Source organism: Phoenix dactylifera, chromosome 12 (genome assembly GCF_009389715.1).
Source record: "Phoenix dactylifera cultivar Barhee BC4 chromosome 12, palm_55x_up_171113_PBpolish2nd_filt_p, whole genome shotgun sequence".
NCBI lineage: Eukaryota > Viridiplantae > Streptophyta > Magnoliopsida > Arecales > Arecaceae > Phoenix > Phoenix dactylifera.
The window spans coordinates 5,064,100-5,078,241 of NC_052403.1; the positions used below are offsets into that span (position 1 = coordinate 5,064,100).

General features: G+C 37.7%; 2 protein-coding genes across 3 annotated transcripts; one reads left to right on the plus strand and one right to left on the minus strand.

Annotated features, from left to right (window-relative positions):
- The first annotated feature begins 4,442 nt into the window (after positions 1-4,442).
- LOC108511376 (biogenesis of lysosome-related organelles complex 1 subunit 1) lies at positions 4,443-8,801 on the plus strand. Of its 2 annotated transcripts, XR_003386028.2 has the most exons (4): positions 4,443-4,614; positions 6,850-7,055; positions 8,070-8,222; positions 8,432-8,801. XR_003386028.2 is itself a non-coding variant. In XM_017843280.3 (3 exons), exons 1-3 carry the CDS (start codon positions 4,509-4,511, stop codon positions 8,157-8,159), a joined length of 402 nt encoding a protein of 133 aa, XP_017698769.1. In that variant the 5' UTR covers positions 4,444-4,508; the 3' UTR covers positions 8,160-8,801. The 2 variants fall into 2 exon arrangements, 1 of the variants encoding a protein (XP_017698769.1); XM_017843280.3 differs by having other exon boundaries at positions 4,444-4,614; positions 8,070-8,801.
- An 835-nt stretch (positions 8,802-9,636) lies between these two features.
- LOC103708927 (cationic peroxidase 1-like) lies at positions 9,637-12,889 on the minus strand. The gene is made up of 4 exons (XM_017843270.3): positions 12,623-12,889; positions 11,533-11,724; positions 11,203-11,368; positions 9,637-10,413 (listed from the first exon to the last, which is right to left on the minus strand). The coding sequence occupies exons 1-4, from the start codon at positions 12,827-12,829 to the stop codon at positions 10,028-10,030; spliced, it is 951 nt and encodes a 316-aa protein (XP_017698759.2). The 5' UTR covers positions 12,830-12,889; the 3' UTR covers positions 9,637-10,027.
- Between the last annotated feature and the right edge of the window lie 1,253 nt (positions 12,890-14,142).

Consider the following 14,142-nt stretch of genomic DNA (forward strand, 5'->3'; position numbering starts at 1 on the left):
TAAGAAGCCAAATACACGACCTTCCGATTTGTCTGCGAGAGTTGGACAAAGTACTGGCCAATGGCCAAAAGAGTCCGTAAACATAATAGCTGGCGACCATATACTCGTGATCGAACCAGTTAGCTATTTTCTATTGGATAAGTTAATACGCAACTAGATGAACCTAGAACTTTTCGACATTGGAGACTCCTGAACATAAAAGATATATATAAATCCTGTAAGTGCTCATCATCTTAGAAATCAGCTCTCTTCAATTGAATTTTTCTTTGTTCGATTTGTTCAAAGCTAGTTGAGTTATTTATAACTTCATATGTCTTGTAAGAATTGATTTAGACTGGGTACAATTTGATGTTGTGCTACAGTTCTACAACTTCTCCATTGACTTGAACAAAGAAAGGCGGCTTTTGAGGATCATATAAAAGCAACACATTGGAATGCAGGTCAGTCGCTGTAAGTTGACGTCAAAGGAAGAGTGGTTGCCTGAATTAGCGCAGCCATGTGAAGACGTGAGGAATTCAATCACTCCTTGGATGTCTAATCATTCCATCTACGAAGTATTTCCTTTGTCTAGAAACCGCTAAGCAGCGAAAGGAAAGAAGCTGGAGTAATTGATGGAGGCTGTTGCTACTATATTCTCGAACTTCTCAAAATAATAGAACTTAAAAATTTAAGTGAATTCAAAGTTTCTAACCTTTTGATATTACAACATCAATGACCTGCAAGATCCCTTCGTTTTCATTTTCCTTAAATCTTCGCACTTTTCCACCAATTCTGACGGTAGATTTCTTCTGTTTTTCTTTGAGAAATACAACAAGAATGCCACCATCTATGTTCAAATTCAAGAGCTCTCTCTAGCTATGTGGTGTGTTGGCTAAAAAGACAAAGAAGGTCTGTTAAGATTAAGCTCAATCCAAACATAACATAAACCTGATCCAGATTAGTCCCGGCGTGGCCAAAATTAAGTAATTTTTGTTACTTGACCTTAGAAAAATCAACATGGCTAGCTCTTCTTTTTTTTTTTGATGTGCATTGGAGGAAGTAAAACACTTCCCCCAGATTTTATTCAGAAAATAGAAAAGTAAAAGAGAAATAAACATCAAAACAAGGCAGAGGATTAGGGACTAGAGAACAACAAACATCAATACAAACACGAAGGCGGGCTTGCGTGCAGAAGTGAAGATAAAAGTTGTCGACACGTTTTGGTCCATATCACCTACTTTTTGGAGCTTAACTATTTCCAGCTTTTGTAAGTATGGAGAGTCTTCTGCGAAACAGAGTAAATAGGCTCTTTCTCTCGAGAAAAGTAGACAGCAATGGTGAGTAAATAGTAGTCTTCTGCAAAACATGGCTAGCTGTTTGGAGTAATATTGGAACAATGGGTTTTCCTGAGCTCTCTGGAACTAATTTAACTCCATGTAGCAACAAAGTGTTGCCTAAGAAGTAAAAGAGTGAAGTGGAAATCAGATTGTGCTGTTGTTTGTTGAGACATCAATTCTGATGACATGGATTTGGCTCTTCCCAGTGCCCTGCTAGAAAGGAGAAAAGGACACCTTTCTTTTCACAACCTGGAACTTCTTGGTGGACAGCTTACATCCTAACATTCGCTAATAGGGGCTTTTTTTACGCTGACCAAAACAACTTTTTGCAGGAAATTCACCAGTTTAATTTTACACAAACGGACATATCCTTGTAATTTAATCACACCTTCCAGTGTGCCCATTGTTCAATTAATGTTCACTAGTCTTATCGTTTTCTACAGAAAAAAAGTTCACGAGTCCTATTGATGTATGATGTATCCAAGTAAGTCGTTCATCTGTCCCTGTTTTGTGCTCTCACTGAAAGCCATTGCATTATCTTCCATGGAAGTTTCTGAAGGCATATTTACAAGTTATTTGATGCCTAGTTTGGCTGCACAGAGAGACCTGATGCTTGGTGAGATGTAACCCTCATAATCTTATGAACAACCTGTCTTCCAAGATGGAAACCGACATGGTAATCATCAAAAAACATGGCAGTCATCAAAATCTTTCATATGGATCATGAGTTTGTGTCAATTTTCCACCAACCGTGAACATGGCAGGCCAAGGACAGGATTTGTTCGGTTCTTTTAAGACAAAATTTTCCTAAAAGTAATGAGTAAGAGGCCAACAATTCATTAGGGCATGTGTACGTTAGCTATGGAGTCAATCAAATTTCTACCAGAGTATGAAAGCGATATAGTGAACTTATTCTTCTTTTATTTTCTTGAAAAAGATTTCGATTTCAGTTAGCATATTCAGGAAAAAAAAAATAATGGCCTCAAGTTCTCTGGCCAAACTAGGATGCAGAAACAGAGAATTTTTACTAAAAGTACGTAAAAGATGCAGATTCATATATATTTACTACACAACCATTTTCATAGTAAAGGCTATGCAGGAATAGTTCTACTCTTGTTGACCATATAAATCTTCAAGAAACCTCAAAAATCATACAACCAAATATTCAAGAGATCGTCAAAGCAAAATCTGTTATCGTATATTTTTCATTAAAGAATCACCGAAGCATATTTATGAGATAGTTATGGAATCTCTAAAATCACGTAAGATTTTCAGTATATACCTTACGATTATTTTTGTATATTTTCATCCTTTTATCTATTACCATCATAAGCAATGTGAACTTTTTTGCATTAGATACATGCATGGACTAGTACTCTACATGCCGGAAAAGCTAATGAACCTAGCATTCACCTAGTCTTCCTCGTAGGTTCAACAAAAGAATTAATTAATTAAAAAAATCCCCAGCTAAAACACCTGGCATTCCTGCTAGAAGTGGTTCCACATGCTCCAAGAAACTCCTTGATTGGGAGGTTGCCATCACCTTGCCATTTCATGAGGCCAACTTGTAACTTTGAACTAACTGCAATCAAATAGATTGTTTACGTTCATCGCCCCATGCAATCCAACTGGGGTCGATCATATCTTATCCCACCAAACTCCTCGCATCTGATCTTGGAAAGTCCTTTTCAGTCAATATCGACTTCACAACTGACCACATTATTGCACTGCTAAGAAGAAGGAGAGGCAAAATTTGATCTCTCCTTCTCATTTGCTTGCATCTTAATCAAAGCGGAGGGATGAGGCTGATGGGCAGTTCCGCTTCAAATGCAATGCTATGATTCTCTATCCAAGCACGCGGTACATCACTTGACGTAAATTAGAAGCCATTTTTAAGTACTATTTCCCCCTTAAAGGTAGCATTAATAAAAGGCTAATGATTCAGTCCACATTCATTAGCTGCGGGCGGCCTCCAACTTTTCTAACTTTAGATTTGTTGTGTCTAAAAACATATAATATTTATATGGTTCAGTCTATTGATCTACATCCACGTCAAGCGCTGGCTGTCGCCATTTCAAAAAAATGGTCTCTTTTTGTCTCTCTAGAGCTTGTAAGCTCATGGCTTACTTTACAAAGTTAACATCTAGACTTAGATATGTTTGGTGTGGATGGATTCCTATCCTTTTCTTTTAAGAGAAAAACAAATTAATTATTGCTTTCTAAACTATTTGCAAAATTGTTCTCTTTCCTCATTGTGCTAGATTGAAATTTGGTGCACAACTTATCGGCATAATCAAGCCTATGTTAGTTCTGGCTTTTTTTTTTTTGGTGGTAGGAATGAAAGATCACTGCATTGCATCTGCTCTAATAAGATGAGCAAGATTGGGAGGAAAAGTTTCAATCCAAACTAATTAACATACCCAAACTCCATTAGAAATCCAAATTATTGGCTTAATTGTCCTATGTATTGAAGAAATTCCTTCCGGTTATTCAAATAGACACCCATGCTTAATTGGAATTCTTTTCCTTTTTTGTTCTTAGAAGTAGAGAAACAAACAAGATCAAAAGAATATGCTTAAAAAACAAAAAGTTTTCAATCTTTTGTTTCTTGGCTCAAGAAAAAGTTTAGATAATTCCATATAACTTATAAATGCTATTACTTCTTAAAAGTCTAAAAACGAAAAATAAGATATTAAAAGGTTGTAATTCCTTTTCTCCTGTAATAAAATGTAACAGCTCTAGCAATTAGATATAATGGCTATAAATGCGAAAATAATTATATCTGCCTTTTGATTTATATCTAATCTTATATTTTTAAGTTCATAATTTTTGTGAATCGGTGATGAATGTATTGCCCTTTTACTTTTGGCTATTTCATTTTTGTACTCTCTCTTTGAAAGCAAGATCCAAAAAAAACCCTTTTATTTATTGTATTACTTGTTGATTCAAAAAAAAAAAAAAACAATAATCAGCCTACTATATTTGTATTTTATAGAACTTTTATGTCATAAAACCGACATGAACCTTTTTTTTTCTTCTTCTATACATCATCATCATCATCATCATCATCTCATACTATTACTTTCAAACCCCTTAAAGACTTAATATTTACATTAATCTTTCTGTTTAGCGAACTAATTCACTCTTCGTCTGGGCTCTTCTTGGGGCCGCTTCTCCCTCTCACGCCGACGGATGGTGATGGAGGGAACGAAGGCAGAGGTGGGGAGTTTGGAATCGTCGCTCCTGCGAATCGTTCAGGAGCACCAACAGAGATCCATCCGGATCCGAGATCAAACAGGTCCGTTCCAGGGTTTCTCTTCCGCAGATTCCCAAAACCCTATCTCCACCTTCTCGAATATGATTTTATTCTTGCCTAATCTAGATCCAGGTTCCTATTCTTGTATGCTTCTTTTAGGCTTTTTACGTATGATTTCTGCTCTGATTTGAAGAAGAAAATGAGGGAAAATACGAGCCAATACGAAATCTTAATGAGGGGAAATCTGGAACCTGAATCTCAGAGGTGTAGCAAAAGGAAATCAGGATCCCTAATTAGGGTTTTGGATGTATTGTTGTTGTAGAACCCATCATAAAGAATATGATTTTGGCTGTTCGGTTGTGGGATCTTGAAAAGTCTCTTATATGGTAGATCTATATTGAGGAACGATCTGATTGAAGGAAAACATTGTAGTTATCAGATACTACGTTTAACTTATTAAATTAATACTATTATTTCAATTTTTTGATGCTGTTATATGGCTCGATATGGTGCGACTTCTGCTAGAAATTGGTGGATAGGGCTTCTTTGGTTCCTAAACAGGCACATACTTTTATCCAAGTCAGATATAAATCTAGCAAAATTTTAGTCGCCAGAATTGGGAGCAGTTGCAGTTTCAGTGTAGTGAATATTTTAAATTTACTTTCAGCACTAGGAAGCTGATGCAGGTCGATATTCTAGGAAGATTCTAAGTGGGTGCACTGCGCTGGGTAAAAGATTCTAGCTAGTAAGAGCAAATATTAGAAATATGTATGGGTAGGACTAGCAATGCTTAAAAGCATCAAGTCTAGCCCATGAGATTAATTTCATCCTAAATCCAACCAAGTAAATTTGTGGGCCTGAGGCTAAAGCTGTTTAGGATTGCATTGCAATCATGGAAATTTGGATCCAGTTTCATGTATGATGCCTATGTTTAGACACGCGAAGAGGGTTGATGTGATGGGTAAGGCAAAGGGGGCCGTCAATAATTTTGTGTGAGGGACAGAGACTATGAGACTAGGTTTAGTTTATATACTCATTTAATCTTTTAATAAGTTCTGAGAACTGGTACCAATGTCGAGCAAGAAAGAAAAAAAAAGGGGCATTAGTTTGTCAAGACTCAAGAAAGAATCAAGCTCATAGTGCATATCACACTTTAGTAAAAGTTCATGTGACCGACACTTGCTTGACAAAAGATTGAATATGATTTTTATACACATGCTGGGACCTATACTTTTGCTATAAAAAATTATTGCATGTGAGTAAATATGAAGTTATCCATCAACCAGTAGATATTTACATTCCAAACATCATGTTGTATTTAGATATCCAGAAATGCCTATTAGTTAGTAGATATTAGAGATTTTTACTTATTAACCATGTATCTACTTGGTTTTTCAAAAGAATTATCTTCTGCTAAAGATCATTAGTTTATAAAATCTTAGTGAAAATTTATAGTCTGTCGGGAAGTTTTTCCCTTGACAAAAGTTCTGATCTTATTGCAATTTGAAGGTATGGAAATAAATAATGTGAAAGCTTGTTAGGCTGGATTTTGAATTCCTAATTATTTAGTTTACATGGTCAGGCTAGATGCATTAAGTGTTACCTTTAGACCTATATAATTTGTCTTTTGTTTTTTTGTTTTTTGAATTGATTATCTAGATGACCTTCTTGTTTTTCTTGGGATTGAGGTAAAAAAATTTGATAGTTCAAAACTTTTTTTCTCTCTCTATTTTAGGTTCGGGGCTTACATTACATTTAGTTTTCTAACATGGTACCTTATTTAATAATATACCATGGCTTGGACCATCTTACTGGGCTCCATAGCTCAGAGAAATATCTTCCACTGTTGGGATGTAGTACTATTAATACAAAATGCTTTGTGGGCCATCGAAATTGAGAACCGACACCCATTGCTCATGATCATCATTTGGACTTTGGAGTAAATTTCACCAGTAAAAAACTTTTTGCTTGTTGTTTAAATTATCAATGACTAAGTTGGTTTTTGTATATATCTGACAATTTACTCAAAAGATAACAAACGATCAATCAATTGAAAGTGATCTTGATGTGTTCTGGTTTCTAGTATTCATTTCAATGCACTTTATGCTGTCATGAATCTAAAATGTTATGTTGTAGAAGGTGCTGCTGGTAAAGCTCTGACTTCTCTCATCAGTAAATCTATTAGAAACTCTTAACAGATCCTCTAACTTATATAAGTGCATGAGGATGCAATAGTGTAAGTCTTACTGAAATGTGGTTTGCTTTTTGTGCCCACAGATAAAGCAAAGAGGGATGCTTTAAGATCTGCAACACATGTTTCTGGACTTCTGGTTGACACAGTCAATGGAGGAGTTGAAGAATCCTTCATCAATGAGAAGCGTATTGAACTTGAAATACGAGCATTAGTTAGTACTGTCATGCGCTATAAGAAGCAAACAAATCAATGGCTGGCCGCTTCCCATGCATTGAATACTATTTTAAAGGTTTGCCCAATAGTACTACCTGTAGTATATTTTCCATATAAGCAGTTTATATCAGCATATTGGGGTTCATTCGACCTCTCCATCTAGCAATACTCATAAAAATTAAATTTGGTGAATATAGGTTATTTCTGCAGAAGAGCACTCTACATGCTATTTTCTCGCCCTCTTGACTCTCACTGATTACTTTGTCTATTCCTTGCAGATGCCCCCCCCCCAAAAAAAAAACTTAGGCGATTTATTAAACTATTGTCTAAAAGGTTTTCTGTGCATTTAGCTGTCCTTTTTCACCCAGTATGTTTCTAATTGTAGTTATCTGTTTCTTCATCATAAGTTTTCCAAGTTGCAGAATCTTCTTTCTTCTGTTTTCCTGTTTCAGTTCATGTAATGATTTAATAGCATCCTATATCTAATTAATTTTTACTTTGTATTTCTTATTACATCTTTTGTTTTCCCGTGAGCCTTATCGCTTCCATTTACACAATGTTTCCAGTGTGAATGAACATTAGCAAGTCCTTGAGTTATACATTTCTTTCTTTTCTATTATCTAGTACTGTTGGTGAGATGAAATGGGATGGAATCATCAACTGTTTTTCTATTAAGAATAAAGGGATAGGGAACATAACTAGGTAAAATATGTTTTTCTCGTGCCTATCCTAGTTTAGGGAATCATTGGTAGGCCTACCCATCTTTGTAGTATTAGTTATTTGCATGTAACTGTACTGACAATCAGTTTGGCATCATAGGATTCTACTTATGTATTATTGCTATCAAAAAATAATATATTTGATAAGATCACAAAATGACAAACTCTTCATTAAAATTCTCAGCATCTTCCCACATTTTGTCGGAGCTAAACATTATTGCCTGTGCTTATATGCAGTTCAAATGTTGGGCTGAATAGACTTCATTTTGCTTTACTTTTTCAGCATTCAATGAAACTGAAAATTGAACAGAGATATTAGGTCTTTTACCAGTTATTTGTATGTTCAAGATGAATGGTTATTTGAGTTGCAGGAGATTGGAGACTTTGAGAACTGGATGAAGATCATGGACTTTGATTGTAAAAGCATCAATGCTGCAATTTGCAACATTCATCAGACATAAGTGCATGCACCAGACCACAAGGGTCATTACATTTGCCCAGTCAGTCTTGTGAATCCCCTTGGAGTATGTCATTATGAATTTTGATTTTTTGAAATCATTCTCAGCCAATTTTTCATCAGTTACAGCCATTACTACAATTGGTGCTTCTGCAATTTCCTTTTTTCTGTGTAAAATTGCCATCATTTGGATGTATCAACAATCGTAACAGCCATGCTGATTCTTTATATGCATAGCCTGTATAGAAATTGTGATCCTGCATGTATTTGTTGTAGCGAACTGTTATCATTCCTGCTTGCCAAGTAAAGAGATGTAAGCTGATGGTATTCCGAGTGAAATGTAAGCTGATGGATTTAGCTCTCTTCCAGTGCCTCCGCAACATCTATTAATGGAGGCAAGCTAAAAGTCGAAGGGCTTAAATTATTCAGTCAATTAGGGTATCATGATGGTTGTGTCATGAAAATGATCTTTCTGTAGGAACCAAGCTTAGTATTTACTTGGTTGATGTACCATCAACATTTTGATCATATTGTCTGAAACAGACATGCTACTGTTCTTTTCTTTGATGTACTCTAGTAATTGTATAACTTACCGGTCGGATTTGGCAGACCCACTTATAAATTTAGTTGATATTATTGTAAATTATGTGTTGATGTATCTTTAAGAGATTCTTTTGCTTATACTGTTGCATCTTAATGCTAGCAACCATCCCAAGTCTTAATGGAGAAATGCAGACGGATATCAGGTGCTGTCACTCACTCACGAACAACCGGACAGAATTCAGCGATCTAATGGAACAGAGGCAACATGTATTCGTGTTGCTGATACCAGATCTGTCACATTCTGCGGCAATTATTTTAACAGTTCCAGGTATCTGCATCCCCACTTTGTGATATGCTCAGGATTAATTCCCTTCCATGCTACTGAATTTTTTGCCACGTGGCTCCTCGCCCCACTTCGAGAACTTAAGAGCATCTAATAAACATTCTGTCGGAGTGAGTGAATTCTATGTGTTACCGAGAAAAAAAGGATAGGATCTTATGTTGCTCAAACCAATGGGCTCTTGTGCACAGCAGTATGAATGCGAACTTCAGGAGACATCGGTATTTCTACAGGGAGATATTACTGGGAGACGATATCTGATAATAATTCAGTTCAATCGCCTGCTATCTGTTTATCATGGAAGGGGTGGGACTTGCACAGCTTGATCCAGGCCAATCACCTGCCATTGTATGATACATCGGTCATATGATGCATGGATCATGGATGACAGGTGATATAACCTGAACCAGACCAGAAACTCTCAATTCGAACACGAAATGGAAAAGATCCGGACTGGAATAGTGATGAACCAATCTAAACTGATGAGATGATCTAAACCGCATCCCTTTCGTTAAATAGTGATTTAACGTAGAAGATTTACTTAAATTAAAAGATAATCAGAATCTTCTTTAATTGGTACCCCCCAAAAAAAAACATCTTTAATCAATCTTAGACGCTTACCGAACTTTTGTGGGTGGATGATACAATTACAAGCGAGGTCAGGCCTAAAATTTCTAGCCGAAAGTTTAAAACCAACGCACAGCGTTAGGTCATGTAAACGCACCCAACCCACTAGTTTCATATGTGGTGGGCTAGTCTTACCTTGGTCTGGACCACGTTACGGGCCGACCGAGTGCAAGGCTGCTCACTTCCCTGGGCTTAGCCAAGGAAAGACAAACAGCACAAAATAAATTTTCCAACAACCCAACCTTATTTCTTCTTATAGTTTCGTAACTGTTACAAGACCTAAAGGACAAACACAGAACGAGCGAAGGGGGACTTGACCCTTCTCTTAGGTGTTGTTACATACTTAAAGATAGACTTCGATCTCAGTTGGTCTTCCTACAGTTTGTCCTGATCTCCCCACTGGTACCAGTGAGAGGACTAATGTTCCCCATCTTCACCATGGCAGCAGCAAAGTCACTATAAAACTTGCCAAGGTTATTAACGTAGGAGGCGACTTGGGAATCGGTTGAGCCACCATTATAGAGCTGTTGGTCTGAGTGGAGGAGGCCCTTCTTGTTCACCAGATCCCTGTAGTAGAAGCAGTCAAAGGTGGTGGGAGTGATGGCATCGAGAGGAGAGAGGTTGTCGTCGCCACCGGAGCTCGGGCAGTTGGATTGTAAGGAGGTGGCCAAGGAAGCGTCGATGTTGGTCTCGTTGTAGATTCGGGTCCGGAACACGGTGCACCTGGCCTGCCCTATGGTGTGCGCCCCTGCCAAGAATCAGATGTGAGATACAGGGGAAGAAGAAGAAGAAGAGTGGCTACTTTTGCTGCAACCTGGAGCTCAGAATTGGATATTAATATAAGAACGGGTCACGCCTGTTGACCCTCTCACAACCAGCAAAGCTGTTGAACAAATATGCCAACTTTCTGACTTTAATGGTTCCTTGACTCCATGTATAGCATCTCACTTCAAGTGATCGACAAAATTAAAGGAATCCTAGATGATCAAGGGATACCTGTCCCCCCGTTGTTTTTTGTTTATGAATTTACTTGTGATTTTGTGTTTCTCAGTTGTTGTTTTATGAACTTCTAAAACTTTCTTTTTTTTTTTTTTTGTTTTGAATGATACATAAGGGAGGCAACAGTCACCTGGCTTTTATTAATAATTCAAAGTGAACAAATTAACTTCTAAACGTGAACTTGTGTAATCATTATGTATAGGATCACCAATACTCACAAGTATAACTTTGCTAAATCTTAATTAGCATGGACAAATATGCCGGTAAAAGTGACCTTGTAATAAGTCTTAAAAATAATCGCCTGTCAGATCAATGATTGCAACTCAAACCTCATGACTGGATTTAATTTGTAGGTCAGTGGCACCTTAACCTATACATCCAACCTGCAAATATAATTCCTCAGACCAGATGTCCCAATTCCACCAACCATCAGTAGCCTCTCACAGCAGGCAATCTGACAAGTAGACCTCCAAGAAATTTATTTGAATGTTGATGATGGTTTGGAGCAAATAGGTGGCAAGAGACATGCAAAAATTACCTGAGAGAGCTACCATATCGATGGTACTGAGACCCTTCTTGGAGAAGTTTGATATCAGAACACTTAGATCCGAAGTTGGGCTGGGGATATCGCTGTTTGCGGCACTGAAGCTTGCAGTTGTTGCATCCCTCCTTCCTAGCTGCACGGTCCATGAAGGCCCACCCAACTGCCAAGAAAAAATTCCATCAGCTTCTCTTCTTCAGTCACATATGTAGATTTGATGTAATACTGATAACTAAATTGAAGGCAACCAGACTGAGATGTAGAGAAGAGAAAGATAAAGCCTTCAAATCTTCTGTATTTGATTCAGAAGAGCTGATTAGCACTTACTGCAACCACGGAGTCGCGGGCGGCCACAGCAAGAATGTCAGCACATGAGACGACTTGCTTGCATGTGGCCTCAACCTGGGATTTGATTGTGTCGATCACGTCAAAACCTCGAACAGAGTTATTGTTGGGACCTGCAGTCTTCTCGCCGGTGAAGCTCGGAGTGTCATCCAACAGAATGGATCCATCGCAACCCTGTAATTCTCACAGCAAACCAGAGCTTACAGTAGTTAGAATTGATGTCCTATTTTCAGCTTCGTCAACTAAATTAATGACACGATGATCAATATATGGGTTGGTTGTTAAAGGATTGAGATGAGGAGAGCGTAACCAAAGACCACTTGGATAGAGGTGGCGCAGAATTATATGAAGATGGCCTTTTATTCTGAAATTTTAATATAGTAAATGTCTTCGTGTGTATAAATCTGCATGACCAAAGGAAAAGAATAACCCTACGTTCTCATTTAGCTAGCTACCGTGGTGCACCACATACAAGCCAGCATGTGGTTGCAAGATAAAAAGTCACGTATCACTGACTTCTCAGTATCTTTCAACATCGCTTTTGTAATCGTTACTTCATTACATTTACATATGGATAAAAAAAGTATTACGAAGCAAAGATAGAAGGATAAAACTTCCCCTTTAGAGATGCATGAAGAATAACGCTAGCCTTATGAACCTTTCCCCAATTTTTATAGCGCAAGATGCAACAAGGAAGGCGATAAAAAAGAAGTGCTGACGACATGAAAGATTTCATGTTGGACCAATCGGTAACACTAGAAACTAGAAAGCTTCAGGAAGAAGGTGTGCAATCCACGAGTTATGTGTCTGTTGGCCCTCATGCATGGTTTAGGGTGTATAGCTAGCTATTGTGGGATCTTTCTTTCTCTAAAAGGTAGAGATCTATCTATTTCATTGTTATCTTGCTCTCACTCGATTGAAAAAAGAAAAAGAAAAAACAAAAAATCTACTGGCTATCAAGATGTCGTTCGATAGTCATACCCTAAAAAAAGAAGTGAAAAAGAGCCAGCAACTTAAACTAATTGATCGTGGTACAAGAGATGGTATAAGGGTGGGTTTTGTTAGCACTTGCATTAACAAAGCAATCATGGAAATGGAGCCGGAGCAATGATGCTCCCATACGGCGCTCTTTGAACACTGCAGCCCTGACTGCGTTTTGGATGGTGTATAGAGCTCCGGGGCATGAAGTGCCGTAGAACGTTGGCGACAGCTGCGCTGAAGCTAATGCAGCAAAGAAGAAGAACACCAGGGAGTAAAGCATCGCATGCATGGAAACCATTGTTCAACAAAGTAATAAGAGCGAGAACTTAAAAAGAGGATGGAATGAAACGTTGCATTATCATGGGTATTTATAAGCATGCAAAGTTGTCTAGCCACCCCATGGCAAGCCTTTTACTATTCTTTTTTTTCGATAAGAATGCCTTTGAATATTCTTGGACGCACCATATATGTTGCATTAGGCTGTGGTTGGGTGGTCAAAGTCCGAACGCATGAAGGGCGGAGTAAGAGCACGCCTGAACCTCCTCCATGTACTAGTGATTTGGTCCTCTATATCCCATTCACCTGCAAGAATATCCTGAAGCACCATTTATAAGTTCAATCTTCTCCATGCAAGGCCCACACACCACTCCATGGTAGGCCTGTCCATTACCAAAATTAGTCAGTCTCATTGATGGAACCAAAATCTCATACTTTAGGAATGAGGATGGTGTTGTTAATTCTATACGAGGATATCTTATTTGCATTATATGTATGATATATCTTACTACAAGGTTGGTAGCATCATGATCGATGCTCTTATGGAACATAGGTGTGTGACACCAGTAATCAACATTGCTTGAATGAAATGCACATGTGCCAATACAAACATGTTATCCACTACATTGAGGTTATCGCACACGGATTTTGTGCAACTTCATAAGGAGCAAGGTGATGCTATCTCCAAAGTAATTGGCTTCGGGTTCCATCATAGATCAAAATGCATATATCAGAAGAGTATATGAAAATTTGGATACAAAGATTGAAGATAAAACTAGTATCCGTGCCTCACATCATTGATGAAATGGGGGTACTAAAAGGTAATGCCTTGATTGATTGTCGCATGTGCATATATGGATAATGTTGGTAGGTCTAACTCCAACAAAATGACTAGAAATCACCTTGGTCAACAAAATTTTTCAGTATCTAATTAGGCATCAATTAATAGCAAGCTCTCTTTAGTTCTTTTGGTTTGAATTGTATTCTTGGACATCAATTTAATTGTTTCTACCAAATTCTTGTACCGTTAAAATACTGTTCTTGCTGGGCTTATTAGGCCAGAGGATATTCCTGTCCTTAGTTAATTAACAACACATTAGTTTACTCCGGAAATGGGGGTGGTTGATTTGGGAGACCACGCCACTAGGGACGTCTTTAAGGCGTGAACGGAGGTGGCTTAAAAGAATCTGATTTGGTCAATGAATTAGGCGCTACTTTCTAACTTGGCCTAGCTGTATGTCACATATGAATAATGTTTGCTTGTTCTCCACTTGGAACCTTCTAATGTTTGTCCAAATCAATAGTTATTTTCAAATAGTGGTCCTCAAACTTCTC